Raw genomic sequence first — 17,369 nt, 5'->3', positions numbered from 1 at the left:
TGTCTGACCAAGCTAACGCGGGCAGTAACCTGGGCCGCCTATAAAGCGGGCGCGCGGCGCGGTTCGGAGCGCTGGCGGCGGCGGCAGGTGGCGCGGGAGGCCGCGGCGCGCCATGGGGCTCCCGGCGCTGCTGGCCAGTGCGCTCTGCACCTTCGTGCTACCGCTGCTGCTCTTCCTGGCCGCGATCAAGCTCTGGGACCTGTACTGCGTGAGCAGCCGCGACCGCAGCTGCGCCCTCCCTTTGCCCCCCGGAACTATGGGCTTCCCCTTCTTCGGGGAGACACTGCAGATGGTGCTGCAGGTAAGGGAGCTTGGGAGGGACGGGACGATTCTTAGGAGCCCGACTCGGCTCCGGGCGTCCCTGCCGCCGGGGTAGGCGTCCCCTAGAGAGAGGTGACTCCGGCCAGATCCCGGGCTAGCCCGAGGCGCGGCGCTCCCCGGCGCCCCCTCACGCCCGCCTCTCTCCTCCGCTCTCCTCTCCCAGCGAAGGAAGTTCCTGCAGATGAAGCGCAGGAAATACGGCTTCATCTACAAGACGCATCTGTTCGGACGGCCCACGGTGCGGGTGATGGGCGCCGACAACGTGCGGCGCATCCTGCTCGGGGAGCACCGGTTGGTGTCGGTGCACTGGCCCGCGTCGGTGCGCACCATCCTGGGCTCCGGCTGCCTCTCCAACCTGCACGACTCCTCGCACAAGCAGCGCAAGAAGGTGAGGGCGGGGAGGCGCTGCCTGGCCTGGAAGGGGGACCCAGTCCGGTGGAGGGGTTGGAGGATCTAGATGCCGGGAGAGCGCTAGCTGCGCGAGGTGACCCGCTCAAGGCCACTTTAATCGGGAAGTGCCTAGTGTCTGGCGGAGGTGAGGGTGTCCAGAAGGGGATCCCAGAAGGCCACGGAGTCGCTTTTAACACTTGCCCTTCTCGGAGCTCAGGTGATTATGCGGGCCTTCAGCCGCGAGGCGCTCCAGTGCTACGTGCCGGTGATCGCCGAGGAGGTGGGCACTTGCCTGGAACAGTGGCTGAGCGGCGGCGAGCGCGGCCTCCTGGTCTACCCCCAGGTGAAGCGCCTCATGTTCCGCATCGCCATGCGCATCCTGCTGGGCTGTGAGCCCCGGCTGGCTAGCGGCGGCGACGCGGAGCAGCAGCTGGTGGAGGCCTTCGAGGAAATGACCCGCAATCTCTTCTCGCTGCCCATCGACGTGCCCTTCAGCGGGCTGTACCGGGTGAGGGAGCGTGCGGGGTGAGGAGTTGGGGGCGCGGGGGCGCGGGGACCCGGGGTCCGCTCACGGCCGCCGCTCTCCGCGCTCAGGGCATGAAGGCGCGGAACCTCATCCACGCGCGCATAGAGGAGAACATTCGCGCCAAGATCTGCGAGCTGCGGACGACCGGCGCGGGCGGCGGCTGCAAAGATGCGCTGCAGCTGTTGATCGAGCACTCGTGGGAGAGGGGGGAGAGGCTGGACATGCAGGTGAGTGGCGACTTCAGGAAGAGGTGCCATGGAATTTGGTCCCCGGGCTTTCCAAGCGCGGCTACCCCAAAGCGCACGTCCAGACTCCAGAGTGGGCAGACCGCCCAGACACCCGGGATGGGACACCCGGGATGGGACACCCGGGATGGTTGAGACACCGGATCCACAGAGCTGTGGGAGAGGCGGAACAGGGAGCGTCCCATAGCCCTACCAGGTTTTACAGGGGAAGCTGGAATTTGCAAAATGTAAATAAAGAATGTTGGCCCGATTTTAATACAACCAAGGCTTTCATTCAAGAATTCCCGGTGTAGTGAGATGTTACTGGTTTTCCTGCTCCAGCTGAACTAAAGAGACTATGCATTTTGTTTAAAAAAAAAAAGTAGCTTTCCTTGGCTTTCTGTCAGCGAACTTTTAGCCCTTCTCATCTTCTTTCCAGAACCTTCAGTTCGGTTCTAAGTAATTGCTGTGTAAAATTGCATGCAGACTTGTAAAAAGAAAAACGTTTGTCTTATTCCATTCTTAGGCACTAAAGCAATCTTCAACTGAACTCCTCTTTGGGGGACATGAAACCACAGCTAGTGCAGCCACATCTCTGATTACTTACCTTGGGCTCTACCCCCATGTTCTCCAGAAAGTTCGAGAGGAGCTCAAGAGTAAGGTAGGGGGACACTGGGGTTCCCTATTAGCTTAAGAAATTCTGCTGCTCCCTAGCCAACTTGCCAATATGTAAGTGTGCTGCGCTCTCTGAGTATTTTGAAAGTGTAGGGCCCAGGGGGTGGGTGGGCCAATTCGGAAAGAGAATTAGCTTTGTGAATAAAAAGGAAGGAACTCTGAGCTGTAATCCCACTCCAACCCGGCTCAATTCTTGTATTCCTACCCTTCTCCACTTTCTGCAGTACGTGGGAGATGTTCCGATAGATTCCACTTTCTTGAATATGTGTGTTCAAGGGCATGAATGGGGACTTCTAGGCGGCAGTGATAGTGGTGGTGGTGATGGGGGTGGGGTGGGGGAGCTAGGTAGTTCTAAGTAGGGAGCAGCATTCTCTTGGAATTGTAAATAATGGATTTGGGCCAAGGGGTGGAGGCAAATGGTCCTTAGCAGCTCATAGTTTCACCCTCACCCTCTCCCATCCTGGGGCCCTTTGGGTCTAGCCGCCACTTAAGCCCTGTTTACGTCTGCTGGGCTGATTTTATTGGAGCACAAAATAACCGTTCACCTCTGTATGACTGTTTTGATAGGGTTTACTTTGCAAGAGCAATCAAGACAACAAGTTGGACATGGAAATTTTGGAACAGCTTAAATACATCGGGTGTGTTATTAAAGAGACCCTTCGACTGAATCCCCCAGTTCCAGGAGGGTTTCGGGTTGCTCTTAAGACTTTTGAATTAAATGTAAGTTCAAAGTTCTCTTCCCACTGCCCCCCACTCCCAACTCCTGGTGTTGTGTCTTTAAACCTCTCCTTTGCTTCCTTGTGCATTGGCTTACATTGCTTACCCTTTTGATAGCATTACCCAGCCCATGTGGTCACGTTTTTGGTAGTCTGAAAGTCTGTCCTGTCTCTCTCCTCACACCCCCTTTTTTGCAACTCATAACTCCTCTGGTTATCAGCGATGGCTTTTTGTTGTTGTTGAAAGTTGGATTGGGGTTTGTCAGCCCTGAGGGCTTTCTAATCTTTTGCAGGGTTACCAGATTCCCAAGGGCTGGAATGTTATCTACAGTATCTGTGATACTCACGACGTGGCAGACATCTTCACCAACAAGGATGAGTTTAATCCTGACCGATTCCTGCTGCCTCACCCGGAGGACACATCCAGGTTCAGCTTCATTCCGTTTGGAGGAGGGCTGAGGAGCTGTGTAGGGAAGGAGTTTGCAAAAATTCTGCTCAAAATATTTACAGTGGAGCTGGCCAGGCATTGTGACTGGCAGCTTCTAAATGGACCTCCTACAATGAAAACCAGTCCCACTGTGTACCCCGTGGATGGTCTCCCTGCGAAGTTCACCCGTTTCCAGGGGAAGATCTGAGGGGCGCAAAGGCCCGGAACTCAGACCTGTTTGAAGCGTAAATGAGGTTTTACACAGTGTCATGTTGATTCTATTATATTTAATTTCTAAATGTATATTATAATATTTATGTGTCTCTACTACAGTACCACAGTCTTTAAATATTAAAATAATGAACTTGAATAGTTTCCAAATAAAGATAAATCTGAAGGTGCTTATCTGGCATGTAAGATTCCCGGGGGGGGGGGCTCCCTGGTTTTATATTTGTATATTTAACCAGATATGGACGTGTATGCCTGCACAGCTTTGTTACCTGTGCATATCTATTTTCTTGTGAGGAAGAAACTTTAGCTGTTATTTCTTTTCAACGTCATTAGAAAAACATAATGTATGTGTGTGTGAGTTAGCGCAAAGGTAAGTTTGTAAAGGTTTCTATGCTTTAGATACCCTATTTAGAAATACCTATGAAGTTAATTTTAGATTCTTTTTTTTTTTTTTTTTTTTTTTGCTTGATTTGCGTTAGGGAAAGATGGATTTGCAAAGGTAATACTTTAAGAACTATCATATTCTAACACCTTCAGCCATAAACTTATTATGTTTAATAACCATAATAAATCCATGTTGTTGCATAGTGCCAGCACTGTTTTCCTAAAGGATTCAGGTAAGAGAAAGCCAGTCACTCTGATCACGGACAGTTACTGACCGAAATGAGACCAGAAGTCGCCTGTGAAAAATAATACTGGAAGAGGCCAGCCTCTGATTTAGATGAGCTAGTCCAGGTTTTCTTTATTGAAAATAAGGCAGGAGGAGTCGATTTAGCAAGCTGACAGATAAAGTTTTTATCTATGCCAGGCAATAGGGTGTGAGCCTGACATGACTGATAAAATGGCCCAGTCATGACCCTGTGAACCTTGGCTAACCTCGGCAAAAACGCAGTTTGGTCACATTTCTGACCCTGGCATAGCCATGTTCTCAACTGAAGGCCAGACTCCCCATCCAGAAAGGTTAGCCCCAGTGACTTGCTTAGGCAAGCACATTTTCGGTTTGGAAATGGCACAATCTGCTTACTGAACCTCTGATGGCTTGTAGGTTTTGGACTTTAAAATTTTCATTACAATTTTAGAATTTGGCAATACTGCAGAAAACTGGGTGGTCTAAATAGGTGTTTGAAAAGGGTTCTGTCTACAATTAAGAGTTACATGTTGTACCTGACTTTATTTTTTAGGGGGAACTTAGATTGTACTTATTCCTGGAATCCTCTAATTTCTAAAGGGTGTTTACATAATAACTTAAAATGTCTTATAATAACCTAATAATGCTTTTATTTTTTAATGAAAAATTACAGGCTTACTTAGTTTCTGCCAAAGCTTTAGGGCACCTTGGTGTGCAAGACAACCCCTCTCCTCCTAACGTTTGCCCCAGATGCTTCCAGCAAGGAGCACGCTAGCCTGAGGACATTACTTCAGGTAACTTTTAAACAGGCCATTTTATAAGGGTTTTAGTATCTTTCATTTTGCCAGAGGACAGTTAAGCATTTTAAAATAATGTCTTCGGTGACTCCCTGACCGCATGTCTCTGCGAGCATCTGCAGAAAAGAATTGGAACCATATTAGCATAGAATTCAATTTCTTAAATCCATCTCCATTTTTTTTTTACCTGGAGAGCTTTGAGGAAAGCACTTCTGGCTTGAGGTTACATTTCACCCAGCTGTGCTTATTGGTTACAGGGTCGTGCCGAATTTACCTCGCAAAGATGGTCAAAACCCAATCTCTGATAGTAGGCATGGTGCTGAGTAAAGGCAGTTTGGAAGTGTTTGAGTGTGAGGTCGAAGCCGTGTTTGGAGGTTGCACACTCACTAGGCCTAGGTCATGTCTAGCCGGGGCAGGCACATTTTACGACACAGACACCTCTGGGTCAGTGTCCGGGCATCACCCAGTGGAGAAACATTTCAGGAAGGTTATGGTTCTAGAGATAACACTGGCCCAAGGTACAGAAGGAGGGGAGACCCCCTGTGAGGAATGACTCCTTGGGGCTTCCTGCCGCATGCTAGAAGGGCCCTGGGCCCTGCGCCCTGCGGGGCCTTGGTGGGCCTGCCACACTGGTGAAGTAAGTTGGTGCCCCTGACTCCTGGTCCTCATATGCCCTTGCCCTGGCCACCTGCCATCCCCTCTTGTCCTCGCTGGGTATAGTGCCACCAGTGATAGACTGTTGTCTGTCCCGGCCGGTGAAAGCCTTCAGCTGGGTCTCTAATGTGTGAGTCCTCAGAGGGATGCAGCCTTCACCTAGTTCCGCCCTGGGAGGCCCAGTGAGGGACTGTGGCTTGCCGGGGGTGGGGGGGGGGCACCCAGGAAGTGGCAGAACCAGGAAAGGCCTCCTGCAACCTCCCCCTCCCCCTTTTTTCCTTTCTTTTTTCAACACCTGCCTGATTTATCTCCAACTTTCTGTGGCCTGACAACTAGACCCAGGGGTCTCCACCTCCTAACTTCCCGTTGTGTCCCCTGCTACCACTCCCATGCCCCGTGACAGTCCAGATCACCCTTCTTGCAGGCTGCCAGAAGCAGCTGGTAAAATGGGGGCAGGGACAGGAAGCAGCTACTCCACCAGACCCCTTCTCATCTGTGAGGTTTCAGGGTGCTTTGCGCACCTTGCCACCCCCCAGAGGTCCACAAGGGGGCGGGCTTCTCCCTTCTATGCCAAGCTCAGGGTCCAGTGGTTTCCCCACCAGTGTCCATGAAGTCCAGCATCCACGGACTCCAGCCCAGGGTCTGCTTTTACCCCAAAACAATAAGAGGCTACAGACTTTCCTGGCTTGCAAGTACTCAGCCTCAGGCCTGGCCAGTGCAGCCTGGGTCCTCTGGAAGAGTCACCCTGGGCTGTGTGGATCTGGATCATCATTTAGTTCCTGAAGTGGCCACCATCTGTGGCCTTTGAGGCCAACTGGCTCAGGTTTCCAGCGTTGCTCACAGACAGCCCACAATCCGACCTACATTGCTCTCAGTATCTCTGGAAAATGGCTCTCAGTTTTGGAAAGTGGGGGTGGGGGGAGCACGTGTTTCGAAGGTCTGGGAGCCATCCCACAGAAGTACCATGCAAGGAATGAGGGATGTTAAGAGAGGTTTTGGTGGCCCCACCTTCAAATAGTTCAAGGGGTGTTGGAGAAAATACAGGTTCAGACCTGTTTCAAAGGACGGAGCATGCACTGAGGAGGGTGTTAGAAGGAAGAAGTTAGCACCATATAAGGAAAACATTTTGAGGCAACTAGAGCTCTTCCGTGATGACACAGGTTACCTCCTGGGCAAGCAAGCTCCCTGTCCATGGAGGCATCCAAACAGAAGCTGGAAAACTAATCCAGCATCAGGATTCGGACGTAGAGGGAGAGAGGTTAGGTTCAATGACCCCCAAATTCCTTTAAAAAATTGAAGAGTTGTGATTCTCTGAGATTTGGTATGCATTAATTCGGTCCCCCAAAAATCCATACTTGGCTTTGAAATGCAGATTAGCTCCAATCTAGGGAGCTGGGACAGCCCCGCATCATCTTCCAGTGGCACTGGGCAGCTCACGGATCATTCTGGTGAACCACGGAGCCAGATGGGAAGGTGGGGGCACAGAGGGCCTGACATGTGACCTCAAAGAGACACTGAGTCCCCGGTGTTGATTTGATTGTTGGGGACGCTCTCTCCCACCCTGTGACCAAGAGCTTCCAGCCTAGGGCTTCACCCCACTGTGCGATGCTGACCATCCCCCTGACCTAGCACCTAGGGGAGGACCCTGCCAGTCTCCTTCGTGCTCCCCAGCCTCCCCAATGCCACGTGCTGCCCCCGGCCCCTGCCCAGCTGTCCTCGCCCTCCGCCTCCTGAGAGCTAGCCCAAGGTAGTAGCAACTGTGTCTCCTCGTTGTAAACTGAACCCCCTCTCCTGGGCCTCCGGGGCCTCCCCCAGAACACGCCCACACACAGTAGGTGTTCTTTGGGAGACAGCTTCTCAGGGCCAGTCAACACTGGTCACCTACTACGTCTCTCCAGCTTTGCGGTGCCATGTTTTTTTTCTTTGAAAAGTGAAACTTTCATCCTTGGAAAATCTCAGCGGCCGCAAGCTTACACGGCTGTGGTTTAACAGCATGTCACATTCCTGAAACCGAGGCTTCATGGGTATTAGGCCAAACAAGCTTTCCTTCTTTTGAAGTAGACTCAGCTCGAGTTAGAAACCTGGGACAGGGTGGAAACTTAGCCCTGGATTATGCGGTGGGCTTTCTGGGGGAGAGGGCTCCTGTTGCAAGGCTCTGCACCACGTCCCGCCGTGCAGAAGCCGAGCCCCGCGGCGGGGTCGCCGCTGCCAAGCCCCTCCGTGTCCATGGAGGGGTGGGAAATCTGCTCACTCGCTTTTGATCACGGGTGCCTCAAGACTTTTATCTGAAGTCACCAATGGGTTCGCTTAACTCATATACGTTGGAAGAAGAGGACAAGGTGCGTGGCTTATAGGAGACACTTGACAAAGCATATGAACTAATTCATTGAACACGGACATACTGTCCCATGTAACAGTGGCTTATTTAATGAGAGGGGAGGGGATTGGGTATTCTGCAACGGGAAGTTCTTTTAATGTCAATTAGTCACGGTCTTTTAAAGCTGGAAGGGAGATTATGCCCCGGGTCACGCAAGCCCCTCGGTGTACATCTGAGAAATCACAGGCTCAGAGGAATTTAAAGTCACAGCAGAGAATTAGGAATGGCGGGCCAGGGTTCAGTACATTGTGCGATTAGCGGTCAATTAAAAAAAAAAAAAATTGTGTCATTTATTTACGCTTGCGCCGGGGATAAAGGACTCAGGAGCCAATTCGTGGAGATGGAATTGCTTCCAGGTTCCTGCTCCTCATCGGGTCTCCGGAGGCATCTGGGCCCTCAGATGCGCCGGAAGAACCTGGCCTGGTGGGACCGCCGAGGATCTGACACGAAGCCCGAGAAGGTACGGGCCGCTGGCGTTTCTGGGGCACGGCATCGGGGGCACAGTCTGCCTTTGGTGCAGCCAGATCCTCAGGCATTTTGAGTCTTTTCTACGGCACAGCAGAACATGGCTTCTGTTGTGGTGAAATCGTATTCCCCCGCCCTCCGCTCAGATGTGGAGTCCTAACCCTGAGTAGGGGGGTCCGAACGGGACCTTAGTGGGACACAAGGTCTTTACAGAGACCAGCGACTTCAGGTGAGGTCTCAGGGTGGGCCCTAATCCAGTAGGACTGGAATCCTTATTAAAAGGGGAAATTTGGACACAGAGGCAGGCACACCCTGAGGGAGGATGATGGGAGGACTCGCATGGAGAAGGGCCTGTGGAGATGGAGGAGTCGGGCCATGTGTCAACGGTCCGAGCAGTGCCAAAGCTGGCCGGCCAAGCACCAGAAGCCGGCAAGAGGCAACGGCAGATTCCCTTCCAGGTGTCAGAGGGAGCCAACACTTTGATTGTAGACTTCTAACCCCTGCAACTGTGAGACAATACATTTCTGCTCTTCTAAGCCACCAGGTTTGTAGCACTTTTTAACGGAAGCCCTAGAAAACTAATGAAGTGGGCCCAAAGCAAGAAACGGTATTTGTGAGTGACAGCGGCTCTTCCCCACGCCTCAGAGTCCCCTGGAGGGTTTGTTGAACTACAGATCACTGGGCTTCACCCCAGAATATCTGGATTGACCCCCAAATTTGCATTTCTAGCAAGTTCCCAGGTGCTGCTGCTGGTCTCTGGACCACACTTTGAAAAGGTTTCTGCCCTCTAAATCAAGGATTACAGACTTCGAGGACCAGCAGGTAATGTTCACAAATGGGCCCCAGCTGGGGAGAGAGACAGCTGGAGGCAGACGGTGTGCTGATGCAGGGCAGAGACATCCCTTGCTCCCCTCGTGAAAGGGGCATGTGCTACTGGGTCCTGGCCTGCCCTCAACCTGCAGGAGTAAAAGTGCTTCTGATTTTTCAGAGGGTGCTGGAAATTCAGATTTGCAATGGGAATAACCTGGTTTTTAGATTTGGTAACTAATTCACGTTTTAAAAAAATATGCAGGCAGAATAAAACTTCTTGGTGGCCCTGCCAGCTGCCATTTTGCAACTTCTTGTGTCTTCGGACCTTGGGGAATTTTCAGAGTTCTTGATAGAGAGTGGCTTTGCTGCATGGTTCCATCTCAGAGGCTCTCATAAGATTGCATTTAAGACATTGGCTGGGTCTATATCCTCTGAAGGCTTGATTAAAGCTGGAGGATCTGCTTCCAAAATGGCTCCCTCACGTGGCTGTTGGCAGGAAGCCTCAATATCCTGCCATAGGAATCTCTCCATAGGGCTGCTTGGGTATCTTCACAACATGGCGGCTGGCTTCCCCCAGAGCAAGTGATCAAAAAAAGCAGTAAGAAGCCTCTATGACCTGTCCTCAGAAGTCAAAACCCATCATTTCCATGATGTCCTATTTAAAAAAAATTATCTTGCAGTATAGTTGTCGTCTCAATATTCTACTGATTATACAGGTTAGCCCTATCCAGTGTAGGAGAGAGCCTCATAAAGATGTGACAACTGGGGGGTGACATGACGGGCTGGCTCCCACACTCAGTTTTTGAAAGGACAGGTAGACTCTTCTTCTGCCTTCTCTTTAAACCATTTTCATCTTGTTCCTGGATAGCCACTGATTTCCAATATTTTCATTGTGACCCGTCACTTATGGACACTTACAGCTACCCTCAGAAAAAAAATTCACGACAAAGTTTCTCAGAATTTCTAAGGGGTCATCTTGGCCATTTAATGATAAAGGAGGGGAATCTTGGGTAAAGCTTGAGAGAGTGGGCATATAAGGTCTTCTGTTTGCCAAAGTCTCCAACCAGCCCACTTCATTCACTTAGGTTACTTTTCAGCTTTGTGGTGACTGACTCCAATCTAATCCAACGGTCCTGGTTTGCCTGGGACTGGGGACTTCCAGAGCAACGACTGTGATAGTTCTGGGAAAACTCACATGGACGGCCACCTTAATCAACCTCATTATTTGACCGATCAGGGGAATTCAGTTCAGATAGCAAATGTGAATCTGTAGATTCTGTGAATCTGTCACATTATGTGACAAGTGTGAATCTGTAGATTATGTGAATCTGTCAGATCTGTACAACTCAAGGTGTGAGTTGTACAGATCTGACAGATCTGCTAGCAGCACCCATGTCACCCTGTCACTTGTGAGAGACACACAATTCAGGCCTCCCCTCAGACCTGCTGACTCAACCCTCAGTTTGCCAAGAGTTCCAGATGAATCTGATGCATCATGTAGTTTGAGACTCTCTGGGTAGAAGCAAAACCTGAACTTGGGTTCTCTGAGGACTCAGATTTGCTGTCCATGCGGGTAATACAGACCTAACAATCACCCATTTGTGCTGTAGTAATCTGACCTTGACACACGCATCTTATTTTTTTCTTCCTTCCTCCCCTAACCCACGAAAATGAAAAGCGTCTCACATTTCACTGTTGGAAGGAATCTAAAATTCCCAATTCTCACCTGGGTTTGACTAGTGGTTTTCATTAAACACTTTCCACAGTTGAACGTTCTCCCCTCCCCAATCCAAATGCAATAAACCACATGGATCAGAGGAGATGGCTGGGCATCTAGGTTATTTCCAGGTTCTGAGACTGCAAACAGCGTGCACTAAGCTTAGCTTTGTACGTGCAGCCTCCTCTGCAAGTCAGTGCTTTACTTCTGTTTTACTCCTGCTTTACTCCTGAAATGGGTCTTGCTGGGTCAATGAGGATGGGCCATGCCATGGAGACCCAAAATGTTCCGGTCCAAAGAGGAGTGTTTGAAAAAATAGTGGGGCACTTTTATTATGGAAGAGTCTGGAGCTACAACAGAGTGAGTGCAGTAGACATGCACTGATCTTGAGGGATGCCTTTGACATGTAGGGGAGAACTGGCTGCCCAGCAACTTAGCGAATCGGTAAGGAGAATGGAAGGGGGTGTTTTGCAAAGATATTAATCGCACTGAAAAAAAAATTATTTATTTGGCAGAGATCACAAGTAGACAGAGAGGCAGGCAGAGAGAGAGGAAGGGAAGCAGGCGCCCGCTGAGCAGAGAGCCTGATGCAGGCCTCGATCCAGGACCCTGAGATCATAACCTGAGCCAAAGGCAGAGACTTAACGTACTGAGCCACCCAGGCACCCCTTAATATTTTCTTTATATGTTTATGGATGCTTCTTCTGGCTGTAAAGAGCATTTGTCGATTTTGTAATTATGCATTTTAGGACCAAAAAACCAGAGACGCTGCCCTGCCCGAGTCCACGTATCCCCCTCTCTCTGATTTAAGAAACAGTATCGGAGTTGCCATTTGGGAGGCTCTGATTGGCTGAGTTCAGGTTGCCTACGCACTGGCTGTCCATTGCAGAGAGAACAAGTCTGACCTCCTTTGGTCTAAGGGCCTTGCCAGCCTTGTTTGGGGATGCCGCTTAAATAGAAGGTGTACGGTGAGGTAATTGACTTTTTTTTGTACAATGCAAGGAAAAGTAACAGACAAAATTTATTGAGCATTTACTATATGTGCTAAGTATTTCCCATTGTCTCACTTCATTCTCACATTTCCATGATACAGGTATAATTTGTTTGTTTGTTTGTTTTTGATGCAGTTAAAATTTTTAATGCCTTTTTTACAGATGGTGTCACTGAAGCACAGAATGGCTGGTAGCTTACCCGCCCCCCCCCCCTCAGTCACACAGCGGGAGGGGAATGGAGTCAGGATTTGAACTGAGGCTGTCTGAGCTAAAGTCTCTGGTGTTTACATTATATTGCCTCTGGCTTCCTAGTACTTGGAACCGCACTGATTTTATCTGGAATAAAAATGATTCCTGTTGTCACTGAGCCCTTAGCATGTGTCAGGCCTTATCCTAACTGCTCTACATGAGTTAATTGATTAAATCCTCGCCTCTGGATGAGAAAACTGAAACTCAGAGATATCAGCACAACCACAGCCCCTCTCCTGGTAAGAGGCAGAGCCAGGATTCCAGCCCAGCAGGTCTGGCTCCCTAGCCCCACACTCAACACTCCAGAGCCATCTGTCCCCTTTACTGAACACACCAGTGTGCTTTTTCTTCTCTATTGATCCCAAAGTAGTTTTCATAGGGATATAGAAATTTGGGCAATTGTCAGGATAATTCAGCTAAAGCATGGGTTTTATTCAATTTTCTGTTTCATTTTGACACTGAGGATCTGGCCCTAAGCTGATGTCAGCTCAATTAAATTAAATTAAATCTGAGCTCTGTCATTTATGGGGATTTGTTGGGAAGAAATCTGAAAAGACAAAGGGGTTTGTGTGTGTGTGTGTGTGTATCTGTGTGTGTGAGAGAGACACACACACACACACAGAGATGGTGTAGTTCTAAATGTCCATCATTACAGAGATAACGGGAAAGAACAAGAAAGAGAAACGATCAACAGCATTTTCTTGTTAAATTGTAGCACATATTAAGATATGGCTCTTTGGTGGGGGGGGGAGATTTCTTCAAAAGAGAACTTTCTTGCTAGAGGGAATGTGTTTTTCTAAGTGAAAATACAGTTTATCCTCAATTTGAATTGCAAATCCTTCCAAAAGCAGGGTGGGAAGAAAGGGTAATGCTTAACGGGAATTAGTTCTTTCTACTTGGTTTTATAAAAACTTCCTGAGACAAGCTTTAAAAAAGCATAATGATTTTTAAAAATTCAGGTATCCACCTGATCTGAATATTTTAGATAAATCAAAATAACCAGATAATTTTATACAATATCAACTGGGTTTAAGATGGAAAAAAAAAAAAAAAGACACTCAATACTTCTGCAGCTGGATGATTGGAAGCAGAAAATTGCAGGGTGTGTTTGGCCAACAGGACTCTAGAGATCAGATTTGTCTCTAGAGGGTAAACCACAGGCTGGAGAACAGGGCTGAGAAGTGGGGGAAGGAGAGATGGATGAACGTTTGTTTGGCACATGCTGAGCTTGGTGCTAAGTGATTTATATTTGTACCTGGGACCACAGTGGGTTCTCCCTCCGGCCCTTTGCTGTGAGTGTCAATACAACAAATTTGAGGAGAGACTGACTGAAACTCCAGGAGGTAAAGTGACTGGTCCCAAGTTCCCCAGCTGAGGAACTGGTTGGGAGGTTACTGGAAGAGTTCATATGAGAGGAAGCAAGGGCACACTTGGGTGTGTCAAGGAGGGGACAGAGGCCAGAGACACCTGGTGGGGCTCAGTGATGCTCTGGGTCAGGGACTGGTGAGTAGGAGGAGCCCCAGCTTGATGGCCGTGGTGACTGGGCACAGGTGAGGTCCCTGAGAGGATTGGGGACCAAGAGCAGGCCCTGGTTTGGGGAAGGGGTAGTTGGGTTTGTGGAGGGGAGACCCACAGGACACGGAGTGGGGGAGTCTGCAGGCTGGTACCAGATCATCTTCTCAGGAGAGCTTGGCTTGTGGATACTGGTTGGGAGGGAGAGCATGATGTCACTTGGGAGGTTGCTGAGACCTCAGGAGGAGGGGGATGAGCCAGAGGTGAACTGGCCAGAGAGGGAGGAGGGGAGAGAAGCCATGGAGCCAGGAAGCCAAAGGACAGAGAGCAAGGCTTTGCGGCTTTGTTTTTTTAAAGGCTCTTCAGGAGGTAACTCCAAAGGGCACAGAGCATGATGTAGGTCGGGGAGAGAGAGATCTAGAAAGGGAAAATGAGACGTTTAAAAAAAAGACATAAAAATTGGATTTTGAGGAAATAGCTTTCATTCTTAAAACAAACAAACAGGACGAAGAACAGCTTTGTTATCTCCGACTTCCATCTTAATGAACAGGGTGGGCTTCCTGCGTGAATGAGAACACAATGAAATGAAATGGTTTTGTGAGCTTCAGGGGAGGCAAAGGGTCAAGTGAGAAGAAGGAAGAGAAGAGAGGCCTGGGGAGCTGCTATGCAAATGGGGTGTTTGCAGCCTGGTTGGAGGAGGGGCCGTGCAGTCCCAGCACTCTCTGTGGGGGCCTGTCTGGCACTTTCCACGTGTCCCAGCAGGAAAGCCTGGGGGAACAAGTCAGGAGGGGTCAGTTCTCCCTGAGGGACATCCTATATCTAGTTATACATGTTTTATGCTAGCTGGAAAAAAACTGGAATATTACATGATTTGACAACAGTGTTAGGCAAATGCATTCCCATGGATTTCATTTTTCCTTTTTCTGTTTTCACTCAAAACTGGAGCTAAAAATATAGGCACAGAATTCCTTAATTTGCAGATCTACCTGGAAGGAATATGGTGTTTTTACTCTCTTCTTTCTTTGTTTTTGAGCAGAAATGCGACTCTCATGGGATCAAGAACAGTAAGCAATCTCTTACACTTTCTGTTGTGCTTTTAGGTACAAGCCTATTAAAATGCTTGGGCCATTTAGTAATGGGCCCTGGTTCCCTTTGTTGCTCATTCTGAGTCGGCCCAATAACCGCTGGTGCTGGCAACTCTTTTCTGGGGTCTCTGTGGGTAGTGAGCATGGTTGGAACTCAGGACCTACCTGCAGCTGCCCCTCCCCCACCCAGCACTCTGGCAGCTGCAGCCTGTGCCTCCCTGCAGCTCTTCATAGTCTGGGACCACCTGGACAGGAAGCACCCAGGCCCACCCTTAACACTCTGACCCACGGAGGTTTCCCTCTGGTTCCCAGAGACAATGTGGATTGTCCCCCCCTTCCTGCCCAGGGTCTTTGCACATCCGTCTTGTCTGCCTGGAATACTCTTCTTCCTCACCTGAACAATCAGCCCCAAGAAGGAGACCAAAGATACAGGAGACTGTATCTTTGCCAGCACTTGCTACAACCCCTAAGTATTTTATTTCTTATTTATACGATCACTTGACTGTCTTTCCAACTAAGCCGAGGGCACTTGATTGTCTGATTTACTGCTTTGCGTTCAAGGTGCCTGCTACACTGTTGGGACTCAGTAAGTATCTGGTGAATGGAAAAACCCCCCAAACAAAACAGTGTTCGGGGAGGGGGCAGATACTATCTGCCGGAAGGACAGACTGCTGAAGTGAGCTTTACTGGCTTGCTGGCCCGCTAGATTGCTAATCTCACCTCCTTCTCCCTTCTACTTAGTTGATCCGTTAGCCACCATCCAGCCTCCTGAGGTCCTGGTAAGCATGTCCCCTTGTTTCCTTCCTGCTTTATGGTTTTCACAGACCCTCAGCTGGCCTCAGACCCAGACATTCAATTCTCTGACGCCAGATCCGCTTATTGGGGCCAGTGTCTCCACTGATCCAGTGATCCAAGGCCCCTTTGCCCAGACCTGATGTTCCCGGCCCGGGGAGGCAGCCCCACCACCCCTGCCAAACCCCATCTCTTGTTTTCCACACAGGGACCAGAAAAAACCCTTAAAAATGCAAGTATGGTCATGGCACTCCTCTCCTCAGAACCCTGCCAGGGCCCCCATTTCACTCTGAATGAAAGCCAAAGAGAGGTGCGACAGTGTCTGCAGAGGCCCTCTGAGCTCTGGAGGTCGCCCCACTGGCTGCTCAGTCCCAGCTCCTGTTTCTTCCCTCCCAGCCCCATGTGCATCTGCCCCTCTTGCTATTCGGCAGCCCGGCTGCTGTCTCAGGCTTGCGCACTTGCAGCTACTCAAATATCCAGCAGACTCACTCCTTTCTCACCTTTACACCCTCACTTGGCTCACATGTCACCTTCTCGGGGAGGCCTTCCTGCCTACCCTATTTAAAATTGCTTCCTTCCTCCTGGGGCCTCCCCTGGGCCTTCCCTCTCCCCTTTCCCAGCTTTGTTTTTTTCCAGAGCACTTTACCACCACTTATTAAGTTCTATTATTTACTTAGTTATCTTGTTAACAACCTGTCTTCCTCACCAAATATAAGGTCCTTGAGGACAAGATTTTTTTTTTTTTAATGATGTTAAACCACTGGCACCCAGCATGAAGTACCTGGCCCATTAGAGGTCTTCAGAAAACACTGTTGAATGAGTGAGTACACGGTTCAGCCAAAAGGCTTCTCAGAAAGAGGTGAGGCTCCTGTGTAATGATAGCCTGTGTAAGGCTGGATGAGGTGGAGTGGTCCCCAGTGCTGGCCAGGACGGTCACCCCTCTCGGCCCCCAGATGAGGAACCCACCCTGAGTTACACATGGGGGAGTCACCACCAGGCCCCTGGTTGGTCTCAGGGTTCATCAATTCAGGCCAAAAGAGCACCGATCATGGAGGCTGTCTTAACCTCTCCCTTGAGAATATTCTTTCTTGTGGCTTAGCCCCTGTCCAACCCTCCGGACCCATGTGAGTACTTGAGAGTAACGTGGTCACAGATTAGGATGATGTTATGATCTACAAAGAAGAGACCCTGCATTAATGGCGCTGAAGGCCCTGCCTCTCTTCGTGGACCAGCTCTGTGTGGGTTGGTGGCCGTTTCCTGGATCGTCTTTAATGGCTGGGTGAATGTATGTTCCTTTCTCAGGTGGGTTCTCCGAGCAGGCAGAGTGGGTCTCTGTGAGAGGACGCTCCTCTGAGGGGACAGTAAAAACACCCACAAGGTGGGAGAAGGAAAAGGAAGTGGAAAATGGGGTTTGGAATCAAAGTTTGTTGCCCTACAAAGAAAGTATGGCCTTTTTGTCTTTACAGTTGTCTGGATTATTATCACTTATCCCTGCTCCAAACTTGAGAGAACAGATCACCCGTTCGCCTTCTATGTAAGCTAACCCTCTAGGGAGAGTTAACCATCCTGGTAGCCATCCTGGTCCTTGCTCCTCGAGGAGGGAAGTGAGCAGGCAGTCTGTCCAACTCAGATTTCTAGGGTATATCCTGAGGCTAGTGCCCGTTTAGATCAGTCTCTTCCCTTCCATCTGCACAAGTGAGCCCTTCATGTATGCGTTCCTTCGTTCATCATTTCCTCTCTTGTCCACACAGTGGCTGTTGTAGGCAGAGTTCTGAGATGGC

The 17,369-nt window shown here is 49.8% G+C and overlaps 1 protein-coding gene across 1 annotated transcript; it reads left to right on the top strand.

The window, feature by feature from the left end:
- LOC101694189 (cytochrome P450 26A1) lies at positions 1–3,680 on the top strand. The gene is made up of 7 exons (XM_004749651.3): positions 1–301; positions 485–709; positions 929–1,219; positions 1,306–1,464; positions 1,988–2,122; positions 2,704–2,856; positions 3,146–3,680. The coding sequence occupies exons 1-7, from the start codon at positions 113–115 to the stop codon at positions 3,485–3,487; spliced, it is 1,494 nt and encodes a 497-aa protein (XP_004749708.1). The 5' UTR covers positions 1–112; the 3' UTR covers positions 3,488–3,680.
- The last annotated feature ends 13,689 nt before the right edge of the window (positions 3,681–17,369 follow it).

This window comes from Mustela putorius, unplaced genomic scaffold, assembly GCF_011764305.1.
Source record: "Mustela putorius furo isolate JIRA1106 unplaced genomic scaffold, ASM1176430v1.1 tig00003909_pilon_pilon_pilon, whole genome shotgun sequence".
Lineage (NCBI taxonomy): Eukaryota > Metazoa > Chordata > Mammalia > Carnivora > Mustelidae > Mustela > Mustela putorius.
The sequence above is the reverse complement of the archived record's forward strand: the minus strand, read 5'-3'. Positions and strand labels throughout refer to the sequence as shown.